This window comes from Coloeus monedula, assembly GCF_965178545.1.
Source record: "Coloeus monedula genome assembly, chromosome: 3".
NCBI classification, from domain to species: Eukaryota; Metazoa; Chordata; class Aves; order Passeriformes; family Corvidae; genus Coloeus; species Coloeus monedula.
This window is the reverse complement of record NC_138783.1, coordinates 17567200-17581722: the sequence shown is the minus strand read 5'-3', so window position 1 is coordinate 17581722 and position 14523 is coordinate 17567200. Positions and strand designations below refer to the sequence as shown.

Sequence of the window (14523 nt, the reverse complement as noted above, 5' to 3'; positions counted from 1 at the left end):
AATTTCTTCCCAATCTTACCAGGGAGATGCTGGAAGGGCGAGGGGGCAGCTTTCTCAGTGAATAGACAGTGATTAAGACACAAAGGGAAGTGGCTGATAGCTCTGGCATACCAATGGAATTGTTTTGGGTTTTGGGAATTTTGAATCGGGGCGTGGGCTCTCCCCCTCAGAGCTTGGGAGGCTGGGGATATTGTGTGAGAAGTTTTGGGCTCTGCGTGAGACTTCGCTGGGGGAGTGGATCCTTCCTTTCTGCTGTTTCAGGGGATTGAGGAGAGGGGTAGCGTGGTGCTGCAGGAGTTGTGCATTGGGCTCCAGAACTTTGCCACGCTCCAATCTGGCTACAGTCGAATCTGCCTGCTTTCCCTGCTTCTGCCAGCTGCTCCTTGGTAGTGCTGAGATCGAACCCTGAGTTTGCAGAAGGAGCAAGTTCCTTCCTTCCCTCCCGGCGCCGGCTGAGGGGATCACGGCATCTCTCTGCCTCGCTAGGGCCGGCTGCGCTCCCTGCCGGCCGTAGGGCAAACACGGCGCGTAGCAGGCGCGAAACTTCTGTTACTGTGGTGGTGTTTGTTCTGCTCTCTTACGTATCTGTGAAAAACGAGGTTCACTCTTCTGCTAGGATTTAAAAGTTTAATAAAGGACTATAAGGGACAAAGATAATAAAGCACAATTCACGGCTCCGGGTGCCTTGGCACTCAGCCAAGAGCACAGCTGTTATTTCGGAGACACCCTTTACATACCTGTTCTATTGCATCAGCCTAGTGCATATTCATAATCAATTATGCATATTCAAACTTTTCCTCAAACTAGTTCACATGTTCGAGGACGTTCGGCATGGCTCTTCCTTGGGTCCGCCCTTTTAGAGCATGCGCATTTCTTGGTTGTGCTTTTAGTCAGTTTTTATTATCATCCTCAGAGTGGGCTTTGGTCCATGGTTTCTGCGGTAGTTGCCGATAGTTGGTGTGTCAGTAGCAGGGGTCTTTGACACACGTTGGTTGGATGTTATCCAACCAAGCAGACAGTTCAATTACCAACAAGCATAACTATATTAGCTATTTCACTATTATGTCTAAGTTCAGTTAACGACAGAAATAAAGGCATTAGTTATTGTTACAAAACTACATCTTTATAATAAAGCTACTTTAATATTATACATATAGCATCTATTTGTAACAAAGCTACTTTTACATATAGCATCAATTTGTAGAAAGCCACTATTATAATATGTATGTATTACAATAACAAAGCTACTTTAACATCACTCTTTAACATTTGCAGAAAGCCAATATTATAACATTTATCTATCACAACATCTATATCTATATCTATTTTCCAGTAAAGAACTGTTATTCCTTTTCCTACATTTTTACCTGAAAGCCCCCTAATTTCAAAGTTACAATAATTTGGAGGGAGGGGTCATCTTTCCATTCCAGGAAGATTCCTGCCCTCCTTAGCAGACATCTGTTTTTTAAACCGACATTGTGTCACCAAAAACCAGGAAATAAATTCTACAAGCAGTGTGCTAGGTTAGAAAGCCAACAATAGTTTATTCATAAAAATATAACTTATTTGGTAACAAATTGCTCCTTTGAGACTTTAATGTAATTTCTTCAAAGTCTCATATTCACTTATTGTATTGACCTAGTCTATACAGCAGTATACAGCATTGCAACAAGTGATTAAGATCACGAGTAAGAACATCACAGTAAGTACAAACAGTTGTTTTAACCATCCTAAGTTGGGGAGCCACTAATCTACTTCATATACCTTCACACTGTATTAAACGAGGGCCAGTTATCCACAAAAGTGATTAACTGGTAATTTATTAAAAGAATAGAGAAGAAAACAAACAGACTAGGTGGAAGAACCAGGAGGGGGAGTAGCCCTCTCCTCTTAACCCAGAGGCGGGAGGACCTCGCTGTGGTAGGCTTCAATCACAGAAGGACTTCACTGTGAGAGACTGGAAGCCACAGGAGGACATGTTCTCAGCTGAACACGGCCTTTTATGCTCTCTTTCAGTCCTTCTGATTGGTCAGTCCTCAGGGTTGCTGCTTAGCGGCTCAGTTCATTGGCTTAGATTTCCCACTTCTCAGGTGATGATTGGCTCGTCACTAGGTCGCTCCCTCTCCCCTCACAGTGCGTCGAGTGATTGGTGCAAGGTCCGGGAGGGAGGCTGGTGATTGGTGGGTGCAGCTGCCTCTCCCAAGGCTAATGTAATCCCAATGGGGCTTAGGGACCTTCCATACTCTATATCATCACCTCCTGGCCTCTTCATATCAACTGCAGTCCTCCAAACAAAGGGCTTCCACCTCTATTCAACAGTTTAAACAGCGTAACTTTATACAGCCCAAATCATAACATTCAACCATCCTACCTAACACCCGTACAACCCAAATTAGGACGCATAAAACTGCCTAAACTGGAATAGCTCCTACAACAACACCAGTATAGATGGTTAGCAGCACTTGATATGGTCCCTTCCACTTTTCTTGGAGAGGCTCTTCAGTCCAGGTTTTGAGGTAATCTCCACATTGATACAGATGGGCTGTGATATCCAGTGTCACGGGTGCTGCCAGCACAATGTGTCTGTGGAGAGAGGAAAACAGCTTCCTGTTGCAGATAGGTAAAAACTTATAAAATGAAGGTCTTGTTACCCTTGTAAAATCATGGCTCACTCCTGTTACTTTGGCTAAGTAGAAAAGGATTCTGGGTAATTACTCAGCTGGAATAGAGGTAGAAAACAAGTTATGTAACCATAGAAAAACAAGTTGTATAACCATCACATGCTCACATCGTGGTTTATGGTGGTTGGTTGAATTATATTTGTTGTGTTTTAAAGGAATGATACTAATAAAGGCCTAATTGCTTTAAAAGGCCTGGGTTTTGCAATAAAAGAGTTCCTTTCTGCACCTGCCTGGAGACTCTGTGTCATTTTGTATCATAACACCTTCCTATGGGATTTCATATATTCTGTTAGACTCTAGTTCATTCTTCCTACTTTCCCACTTGACTGAGGTCTCCATGGATTGTGCAAGTCTCACTTTACCCCTAACATTTTAGCTGGCCTTTGTGCTATTTCAGCAGTGATGTGAACCTCTGTCCAGTGATATTCCCACTCACACTCCAAACCTTAGGATCATTTTCTTCACCAAAATCTTTACCAGCTTTGTTAGTGCAACAAGAAGAAACTTCTGGCCATCCTGAAAAAGTATCTACCAGTACCAATAAATACCTACTGCCCTTTTGCCATGGTGGTTCAGCAAAGTCTATTTGCCAACAGCCTCCTGAACAATTTCCTTTCTTAACAGTCACAGGTGTAGGATATCTTATTTCATGTGCATTGTTCTTTAAGTGTTTGGCACTTTTTAGGAATGCTTTTTATGATACCAGTCATATGTTCAAAACCTGAGGCTTCATTGCTTCTGCCATAGACTCTATTCCTCAGTGAATTACCATAGGTCCTTCCCCTGTGATTTTCCTCATAGGGTGTTGGGGAATTATTACTTGTTTGCTGGGTGTAATCCACCATCCTTCAGGACTCTTTTCAGCATGTAACAATTCTGCCAGTTTCTCATCTTTAGCCTGATAATAGGAAGCCTGCTTGTCCAAAGGCCTGTCCAGACTAATGACATTTACAATGCTTTAATGCCACCTTTAAAGACAGCTGCACCCCCTCTAACAATCTCTGTTATTATTTGTCCATGTTTCACAGGGGATCCCTGGGAGGTTAACAGCCCTCTCTTTCCAAATGGTTCCATGGTCATGGACCACTCCAAAAGCAAACTTTAAGTCTGTCCATATATTTACAATCTTATTCTGTGAGAGCTCCAATGGTCTTGTCAATGCAATCAGTTCTGCTTTCTGAGCTGATGTGTTGGGGGTTATAACTTCGGCTTCTATTACCTCATGCTGAGTTACCACTGAGTTACTTGGCTTTTTGGATTCCATTTTTCACAAAGCTGCTCCCATCCATGAAGAGTTCCCAATCCATGTCTTCCAAGTTCTGTAGGTCATCTCAACTACAGTATACCTGTTGAGTGGCCTGCAAACAATCATGGGCCAATTCCCTTCATTATGGGCCAGCTGTTAAGAACAATGCTGGATTCAGAGGGTTAGTTACTTTTAACTCCACATCATCTTGTTCTAGCAGTACTGTCTGGTATGTTAACATCCTTCTTGGTGATAACTAGTGTCCTCCTCTTTGTTCCAACACCACTACAACTGTACAGGGCACAAAAACAGTCAATTGCTGCCCCGGGGTTAATTTTGTTCCTTCCTGGATTTGGAGGACTGCTGCCACTACTGTCCGGAGGCAGGCTGACCATCCTTTGCTCTTCTAGGATGCCAGTTGTTGTGTCAATATCCCCAATGCCAAATGCAATTTTTCATGCACAAATATTTCAAAAGGTTTTCCTAAGTCCAGTAGTCCCAGTGCAGGAGCAGTCAATAGATCATGCTTCAATTCCTGAAAGGCTTTCCGGCATTCAGGCTCAGTTCTTTTTTAGAAAGTGGCTCAGGAGTCTGACAGATATCCTCCTTTCTTTCCTGGCCCAGACTCCTTTGTCCATGTGAAACAGCAAATCTCCTAAACTGCAAGTACCCTTCCAGTTACAAGGTGAAGCCTTTCCACAGAACAGTTCACCTGAGCAGGCACAGGCCTCTGCAGTGCTGCACCAATCCCTCGGCCTCAGGACAAACCCAACCAGCTCATTGTAACAGAGGAGCTTGTGGCCAGAAACTTGGATTTTTTATTTTTCAAATGTAATCTGTACATTTAATTTACTCAATACATCTCTTCCTAGTATTGGTATGAGACATTCAGGTATATAAGGAAATTGATGGGCTAACACCCACTTACGAATTCCAAATTTTAATGTTGAAAGAAAGGCCTATTTTCCTTTTGTTCTGTCACACCAACATGAATTGTTTCCTGACTAAATTTTCCTTTAGGCCTATTTAAAACTGAATACACCACTCCAGTATCTACTAAGAAATTCTGTTTGTCATTCCCCAGCATTAATGTAACCAGAGGTTCAGCTGGGGATGACACATCCAGTCCGCATCGCACATCTCCTAACATCTGGAGCCCTCCTGCCTGATCAGGAGCCTTGGGTGAAGTCCAGGGTCCAGCAGCTTCTGTTTGTCCCTTTCCCACAGACATTTCCATTTCCAGTGGCCCTTCTCTTAACAAATAGCACACAGACCTCTGTGCAACTGCCTGTAATTCCTTCTCTGCCTCTTTCCTATGATGCCCCCCCTTACTGGGCTTTGTTCTGCTATCGCAGCTTTCACTCCTAATTACTGTACATGTTCCATGCTGCTTCTAACAACTTACTCAAATCCCTAGGAATAACATATCCAATCATCACATACCTTCACAACTTTCTCCAGGTCTTCCCTACAAGTTCATGCTATAGGACTAAACCCTTCATTGATTTCCAAACCCAAAATTTTTTCTTCTGCTCCTCCATCAGCTTGATCACTTATGCCTCTTTTGCCTGCAGCTGGACAAAGTCCCCAGCTGCAACCTCATCTACTCTGTCAGCTCCTCTTGTCCCCTTGTGGCCTCTCATGGACCCTCACAGCCCCTCCCAAACTCTCTCTTCCATGACCATACTTTCAGTGTTTCCCAATACTACAAGCTCAGCAGCATGTTTAGGCTTTTTTTCTTGCTCTTTCTCTAAAGCTAAAATCACTTAAGGACCCCTTAATAACAAGTTACACTGTGTGTGTGTGTGTGCATTTGTAAAACAAATCTACATACAACACCTTAACAATTATGGACTCCTCAGCTCCTACCACCTGCTGCAGTGGGGCATGTACTACCTGTGTGCCCCCCCTGCCCCCCTTATCTGCCCTGTTATGGGCTAAAACTTTCATTACCGTGGTCACTTTCTTCTTCTTCCAATTCCTCACCCACTCCCTGCCATTGTTCTCTCCTGTGCTCCCCTTCCTTGATCCAGTCTCCCCTTATACACTGATAAACTGACACTTAAAGGGACTCCAGAAATTTTTTGTGCTTTTATCCCCACCCACACAGCTAACTTTCTGCTGGGAAATCTTGTGCAACTTGCACTGGAGAATTGCTAGGATCTCAAACTTTAAACAATTTAACATTTGCTTTTTTATAGAAGTAAGCCTGAGAGAGAGATGTCATTTATCTATGATCATGTGGTTGAATCACCAGCAAATGACAGCTGGTGGCAGATCCTCTGGACCAGGCTAGACCTTCTAGTAGACCCATTTGAGCATTTATGACTTGAAGATGCACTGCTTGAGCATGATGCTTAAGGGGGATATGCTTACTGATATGTGCAGAGCCAGAAGGGAGTTGAATCAGCAGAGCAGATGTTCTAAGTACCCAGCAGGCACTACTTCCTATAAAACTCACTGTGTTTGGTTTTACTGGAATCTGTGTCACTGACTCCATTTATCCTTTTTTTCCTTTTCTATGTAAAAACGCAGATCAGGTGTATCATATATTTGCCTTAAGCCTGTACAGGTTTTGCTGGCTAGTGGCTCAAATGGCTCTGCTTATAAGAAGTCAGTAGTCCAGAAATCAAGGGAAGAATGAAGAAGTATATTAATACTGGAATGTGTCCACCCAGAAGGCAGAGGAAAGAAAAAAGAATAGACCTCATTCGTTACAGAAGGAATTTTGATTGTTTCTTTCACCAGCATGCAGGGTGTATTACAGCTGAATAAATAAAAAAAAGAGGAACAAAGACCTCTCTGGATTTTAGGACAAGAGCTCTCTACTTCCTCTCTTTCTCACTAACTTCAAAGGTTTTATCATCCCAGAGAGTCTGTGACACCTTGACCACCACCAGCTCCAGAGAAGGTAACATACAAAGAACCTTGTGAAACTTGGCAAACAGGTTCCTGTAAAAAGAAACAGTTCACATAAGAACACAGAATTGGGCAGAAGGGAATTTCTGTGCCTTGTTCTCCTCTAAATATAAAAATATTTTGAATCTTCCGCCACTGCTGGTTTGTCTGGATTATTTTTCATTTGCATCTGTCTGTCCTGAGGTTACCTCTGGTCTTTACCTACTACTTCAGTACCATCCTTTCCCTGCTCAGCTCTAATTTATTCCCTCTCTTCCAAAGAAGCAGCCCTTTTGTTTTCCAGACCCTTTCATCATTTTCTTCTCGAGGTTTCTCCAGCCCACTGAAGAAGTAATAACATTTGCCTAAATACAGACATTTTCCACCTCAGTAGATGTGAGTTACTGTAATATATCACTCAAATCCCCCAAAAGTCCCCTTTATTTTCATGAAATAAGAGCAGGAAGATTTCACTGGGATTTCCCTCCTTTCATGGCTTTGATGGCCCAGGGTTCTTCTGGATAAATTTGTTTTAAGCTGTGCAGTGGGCAGTCCTCTGGAGTTCCCTCTAAAATCCCCTCAGCTATAGTGAAGGCAGGTGAGCACAGCAAACTTACTAACACATTTTTCTCATTAAAACAGAAAGAGTGTGAAGGGTGTAGGTACATCAGTCTCAAACAACTGGGGGGTTAGTTGCTGGCTTGTTTTAGAGAGAACAAAAAGGGGAAGGCTAGCAGAGGGAAAATTAAGTGAAGACCTACTGATTGATTCTAGGAAATAGAAAGAAAGGTGGAAATAAAGGTAGTGGTGAAGTTGAAATTTTGTTGAAAAGCCAAGGGTCTTTGGTTAGTAGGCAGGGAAAAAAGGCTGTACTAAATCAAGCACGGTGGTGGGAAAGATGTCTCCAAGTACACCTCTACCCATCTGGAAGAGACATTGCCTTGACCTCCAGATGCCAGCGATGAGTTAGGCCTGATCTGTTGGAGGCAGCAGAAGCTTTCTGTTTCTACAGGTCAAAAGGCACTCCTTTGTGCACTGAGGTACTGAGAGCAGCAGGACAGGCAAGGTTTAATGCATGTGAGCCTGGGATGACCCGGGAAAGCTACAAACATCACCTTCTTCCTTAAGACAGTTTAGTCGATTGCCCCACATATTCCCACACATCTGTGTCTTAAATGAGTTTCTGGGTTTATGTGGGCACCTTTGTCAATTAATTTTGGCAATGAGTTGAAATTGTGCTGTTTGCTTTTTCCTGTGAGCAATGATGGCTTAAAACAGGAGACCTTCTAGAGCCTGGCGAGATAAATATTGCAACTGATATGAACAGTGTATGAACATGTGCATATGTATGAAAGCATCTGAAGAGCAGACACTGAATGTCCTGTATTTATCACTAAGAATGCTGTTTCTAATTAATCAGACTGGGAAATGGGTTGTTTCTGTCAAGCCTGTGACAAGGCCTGATAAGTTATCCCTGTTGTAGTTTTATCATTGGAAAATCCTAATCTAGCAACAGGAAGATGGCAGCGAGATTGCCCAGTATCACTTCTGCTGCCCCTTTTCCTCTCCACCCAACAGGAAGGTAGCAGCGAAAGCAAAAGAAGACTACTCCCAATTATATAAGAGATATAGCCCAAAATAATTTGTTACTGGGCTGTTATAAATACCCTCGAGGAAAAGGTTACCTCTGGATGTATAAGGCGCTCGCTGCTGTACTGGGACACTGCCAGCTCCGGCTCTGGGACAAGGGACAGACCGTGACGCCGGGGGCGAGGCGTGGGGACTCCCGCCTCTCCGGGGCTCACATTCCATCTTTTTCCCTGCTTCCATGTACTTGGCCGTGAGCAACCACCCCTCTCGCCGCCTTCCCCGGTCGCATTCCCAGGACTGAGGAGGGTGTCGGGCGGAGGTGGGCAGTGGGTGCCGGGCGCGGGTCAGCCTGACAGCGCCGCCGGGAACGGGACCTCGCCGAGGGCACGGAAGGCTGGAGCCACCGCCCGCGACTCGCGTCTCCTTCCTCCGTCTTTCTTAGCCAGAGGGTCCTCCAGATGCCGGGCTCGGTCAGCAGCTGCCTTCGGAACCCTGGTGTGACGCCAGTAGGGTGACAGTTTCTTTAAAATTGAAGTGGCGGGGGAGCGGTTTGTCCAGGGAGAGGCACAGCCGGTGGCTCAGGAGCCCTCCGAGATGCGGTTTGGGAAGGCGCAGTAAAGGATTTGCGCTTTACTTGCCCCAATCTTTAACCCCTTTTCTTCTTCTTCTTATTCTTTTTATTCTTCTGTTCGTTTTGGTTTTTGTTTCCCCACCCTGCAGTACCCGTAATTGAGGCTGTGACCTAAAGGGATTTTCTTTTCTTTCTGTGCCCGGTGTAGCTACTGTACCTACACGGTATAGCCTCGTTCCTCATTTGTGTGAATGCTTGTAGCTACCCCGGGTGTGTGCGATGGTGCATTAAGAGCTTTAACGGGTACTCAAGCAGTGAGGCAGAGAGTTGTTATTGAAAACTCTGCTTGCCTGCAGGTGTGGCAAATTTTTCCCTGTTTTTATAAACAATTCTGTAACTCCATAGTTTCTGCTTGCTATGGTGGCCCTTGATTTCTGCATCCTTGTAGGAATATCTATCTGAATTTCTTATAGCCATGCTCAAATATCTGACTACACAAACTTTTTTCATTTGGCTCGTTGCTGATGGGTTCTTGTTTCCTGATCCCACATGTAACAACTTGATCTCTGCTTGTGCTTTGTAACTGGAGAGTTATATCAGGAGTTCTTCTAGCACAAAAATACTTTTTTCTTCCTCTTATTTATTTGTTTGTTTGTTTATTTACCACCCCACCTTTTTAATATAGAAAATGCTTTTTAGTTAATTCTCTCTTTTATTTTTTGCATCTTGTCTTTATAAGGTTTGGCTTTGCTTACATTCTTGACAAAAGATCGTCCCAAGATGCATCAGCTAGTTTTGCAGGCATTGGCAAAAAACTCAGCATGGGCAGAGTGTGTTACAGAGGTATTTTTTGCAAAATAATGTTTCCACTTGAGTATAACACCAGCTTCAGCTCCAGGCAGGTCTACAATTCAGTTGTAGGAAACAGGGCAATAAGACTTGTTAAATCTTTCTGTATGACCCCAGAACTACATTCTTTTTCACATAAGAAATCTACTATTAATTTTTGCACCCATGCAATATCACCAGAAGATGATCTGTCATCTCTCCTTGTCTTTCTTCAGGTAAAGCAGATTTTCTCTTCCAACATGACTTTACGAGTTCTGGTTTTGTGTTTGGCATGTTCTGGGCTTGGAAAGGCAAATGGTAAGTTGAATTTTCTGAAATCCGCTTGAAAATGTTTGGGGAACTGGTTTCAGATTTCTGAGGCTTCAACAAAGTAAGAGACAAAACCAGGTGAAATACAGATTGCTGGTGCTTTTTGACATGCTACATAGCTGAGACAGGCATGGAGCTGGTAGTTTAGACACAAAACTTCCTGGAGTAGCATTTAGAGATGGGAGGGAGAAGAAGCATCCCATATCTACAGTGACACTGGACACCATTGTTAACCTGAGTTGACAGATTCCAAGAGTGGGGCATTCCCTAAATAACTTACTTCCCTCCATCTCAAATGCACTGTGAAACTACAGTTCAGAAAGTCTTTTTAAGGCATTTTGCTGTTTACTTCTCTAATAATGGCTTGGTGTGTACTTCCCTTAGGCATTCGATCTTCCTCTAACTCTTAGGAAACAAAAATTGAGTATTTGCTGAGAATAGAAAGCCATGAGCTGATTTAGTAAAACTTAAGAGGGAAGTCTGCCGATATAAGTACAGAAATAAGTAAGTCTTTTTTTCTTTTAAGTAGCTTAGAAGAAAGCTAAAGCCTCAGCCAATGTAAATCAACATAACTTCATTGATTTCTAGGAGTATGCAGGAGATGGACTTTTTTGCAGGGGAAAGCCATAAAAACAATATGTAACTGAAGGAGTTTTGTCTGTGGGTAATCCAGGCCTTAGAATCAACATTAGGCTTCTGAATATGTGTGGTATCTGCCCATTTCATTAACTGTTTACTATCACTGTAGTGGTTCCACAGGCTAAACACACAGAAGTGAGAATGGGTGACAATGTGACTCTGAGCTGTGCCCTGACAAAAACCATGGATGTTCTGCAAGTGACGTGGCAAAAGGACTCAGAAGAATTACATGATAATATAGCTACATACAGCAAAACAAACGGATTAAAGATTCACAAGCCCTATGAAGACAGAATGAATTTCACAAGCTTGGAACTCTACAAGACAAGCATAACTTTTTGGGATACTAGAATGGATGATTCAGGATGTTACAAGTGTCTCTTCAATGCTTACCCTTTTGGCACCTTCTCAGGAGATACCTGCCTGAGTGTTTTTGGTGAGGTTCTCTGCAGGGATATGTTTCTAGTGAAATAAGAGGAGTTTTCTCACCCACAGTATTTCCTTGAGTAGATTCAAGAACTGCAGTGATAGGAGCATCCCTTTGTGAAACATGATGTAGAAACAGAGCACTACTTCTGTGAGCAAAACTCTGTGGGTCATATTCAAGACTATTGTGTTTGTTTTGGCTCTTGCTTGTTATTCCATGAGTAGCAGCTGAAAAGCAAGGAGTGGGATCTCTCTAAGTCCTTGATCAGTCCCAGCTAGAACCTGGGCAAACCAACACTGCCTGTTGCAGTTTCCTTTTGCTGCAAGGTACAACCCCAGTGCTGTGAGCTGCTCTGCCAAACCCTACCATTGATAGGGAATTAGCAGATAGGACCAAGAAATGATTTTACATAACAGATTATTTTAATACTTGGATTTCAGATTGAGTGAAATCTTTGGGGTACATAGCTTCAGTATGGGGGATGGAGGGGACCTGACCCAAGGAACTCTTCTTGCATTCCTTGCTCAGTGTGAATCCAGTAAGCTTTGCTCTGATTCATAATGGTTGTACTGCTACTACTGTTTATGACCAGGTGCTCACTGGGGTGATGACTTGTCTCATTTGTGTGTTGAAAGGTCTCAATGCATCTGTCCATTACAACATTTCTGAAGGTCGTTTGATAGTCATCTGTAATGCTGATGGCCTCCCAGAGCCCACCATCACCTGGAACAACCTGTTCAATTCTACTCCTACACAGAAGACGGTCAAGCACAAAAATGGGATTGTGTCCATCACCAGTGAACTGGAAATCTACAACATTCAGAGCATCAGTGCACAGGATTTGACCTGCAGTGTAAACAACACAAATGAAAAAATTGAGTTGCCTGTAAAAATAAAAGGAGGTAGGTAGCAGTACAAGCAACTTGTTAGCATTCTCTTGGCCTCCATGTTTTGCAGTAGCATGTTTGGGTAGGAATCTTCTGGGAAGTGGAGGGAATGAGATGTGTATATGTCAGGAAATCCTATTTGCATTCATTGTTGTCTTTCGGTAATAACCTGTCTTTGCGGTAATAACATATTGGAATCCTATCCAAGAGGGAAAAAAAGCCAGACTAATCAGCTAGGGAGATACGAGGTTTAGAGGCACCATGCATTTTGCAGCAAGTTGAACTTAGGTTTCCACATAGGCCTTCATATTTTTTTTTAACAGCCTGAAAATAAATATAAATATGTCAGCTGATATCTATGAGTAGAATGATGAGTAGAAACTCTATGGGTTGTTTGATGAATTCGTAAGTTTTGAAATTCATAACAAACTGTCTCTGAATCAAATGTTTCAGTTCAACTTACTGCATGTTTTGTTGTATTTAACCCATATATTATGTTCTAGTTTCTCTGATTTTTTTGCTAAGGAACATGTGCGCTGCAGTAATGTTCAGGGAGGAATAGTACTTTCAGGCATACAGGGAGGGAGTCAGTTGAAGATATTTACATTTGGTTTATACAGAAATCTTAGATACATTAATGTAACATCTGAATATCTTATAGGGTTAATTTATTTCTTCTTCCAACATTCTGTCCTGCTGGAAAGACTTTCACCCTGTTTCTTCAGATAAGGAACAGCAATATTAAAAGCTGAAGTGCCATTCTTAGTTCATCTAGGAGCATTGACTTGGGTGATCTAAAATTCACATCTCTAAATCCAGAGCCTTAAATTGAAGACCACTTGTAAATTAGCAAGACAGGAAAAGTAGCTTGTAGCTGTGGGTTAATTCTGAAATTACATGCTCAAGAAGTGGTTGTTATAGGGATAGTAGTAAAGAGCAGGAACTGATTTTTAATATCTGCTCTCTAAACATTCAAAAGCAATTTAGTTCTTAATTCTGAATTGCATTAACTGAAAAAGCATATCAATATTTTTGTCCTGTCTCTAATATTATTCTGTTTTGGTCTTCTAAAAAGAAAATGTGTATCTCAGAAAGCAGAGAACTAAGACCGTTGTTATTTCTTGCTAAGTGGGTAAAAAATCAGCTAACAGCTTGTTGTTTTAACAATCTTATATTTTAGAGGACAAGAAGTTCAAATGAATAGTTCAATGTTATTTTTGTTAAAAGACAGTAGTTTTGGCTTGAGTCAAATAAATTTTAAGTCATAGAGTTTTCCAGCTAATGTCAGTGAACATTGAAATGGGCCCTTGTATTAGCATTTTGATTAATGTCAGTCAAATGAAGTGGCTTATGTCTAACCAGGGAGGAACATTTACACTCAGCTGTTGGGTAGAGCTATTTGCAGTCAGCAAAACATAGCCTGTCTTCTCTTCTTAAAATTAATGTTGCCTTTTCAACAGTGTTAAGTGTTTAAAAGTAAAAATAATAAAATTCTGGGTGAACAAAAAACTCTTCTGAAATTGTTAAGACTTGGATGAAGTTCTGCTTGTGTATGTATGCCAACCACAGTTTCAGGTATGGGAATGGCAGTTTTCTTTGCCATGAGCACATCTTTTCTTCACATTTTCTGTGGGTAAGTAGTTTTGTTTTTGAAGACACATAGGTGTACTCTCTCTGCTGAGAAATTTCTGCTTTCATGTATCTTATCAATACTTTTAACCGTATCAGTGGCACCACTGTCATTAATCAGACATTCTCTTGGCTCATTTTACTTTTTTCTCTATAAACTAGATTAATTTGCTGTGGGTTTTTTGTTGTTTTGTTTTCACAGAAGAGGGATCTTCATTGCTTTGGCTGGTGATTATTGTGGTGGTTTTAGTAGTCATCATAGTTCTGATTCTGATTATGCTGTTCTGGAGGAAGATAATATGCAGGAGGAGTTGAAGTGGTGAGTCGCTGATGTGTGGAAACACATGGTTTTCCTAGAGTCCATAATAACGTCTGATCGTCTGCAGAGAAGAATGAGACTTTGTTGAGATACCATTGGGGGTATGAGAGTGTCATATTGGACAACTTAATAATAATAAATTATAATAGTAATATATTTATGGTTTTTAGAGGTTGCCTCAGTTGCATGTAAGTTTAAGAGTTGTTTTGCCACTGCCAAGGGACAATTCAAGGTTGAAAATTGTGAGGGAAGGATCCAAGGAGAGCAGAACATGCTTCTCTTGGTTTGCTTTCAGGTAGCAGTCTCAGCAGAACTAATTCACTTATCTTTCACGTTTTCCCGGAAGCCCATAAAGTGTAGTATGCTCAGATTATTTTTGGCAGATGAATGAAACATTGGAGAGAAACCCACCCAGGGAGAGTGATGTCCTCTCAGGGGAAGCATTTTCTACTGGTCACGGCACCATCTTTGTATTTTT

General features: G+C 42.1%; 1 protein-coding gene across 1 annotated transcript; it reads left to right on the top strand.

The window, feature by feature from the left end:
- Positions 1 to 8814: 8814 nt before the first annotated feature.
- On the top strand, positions 8815 to 14041 carry CD200 (CD200 molecule; the record flags this gene model as incomplete). Its single annotated transcript, XM_082277660.1, has 5 exons — positions 8815 to 8910; positions 10051 to 10132; positions 10893 to 11219; positions 11846 to 12112; positions 13929 to 14041. Exons 2-5 carry the CDS (start codon positions 10075 to 10077, stop codon positions 14039 to 14041), a joined length of 765 nt encoding a protein of 254 aa, XP_082133786.1. The 5' UTR covers positions 8815 to 8910; positions 10051 to 10074.
- Positions 14042 to 14523: the final 482 nt, after the last annotated feature.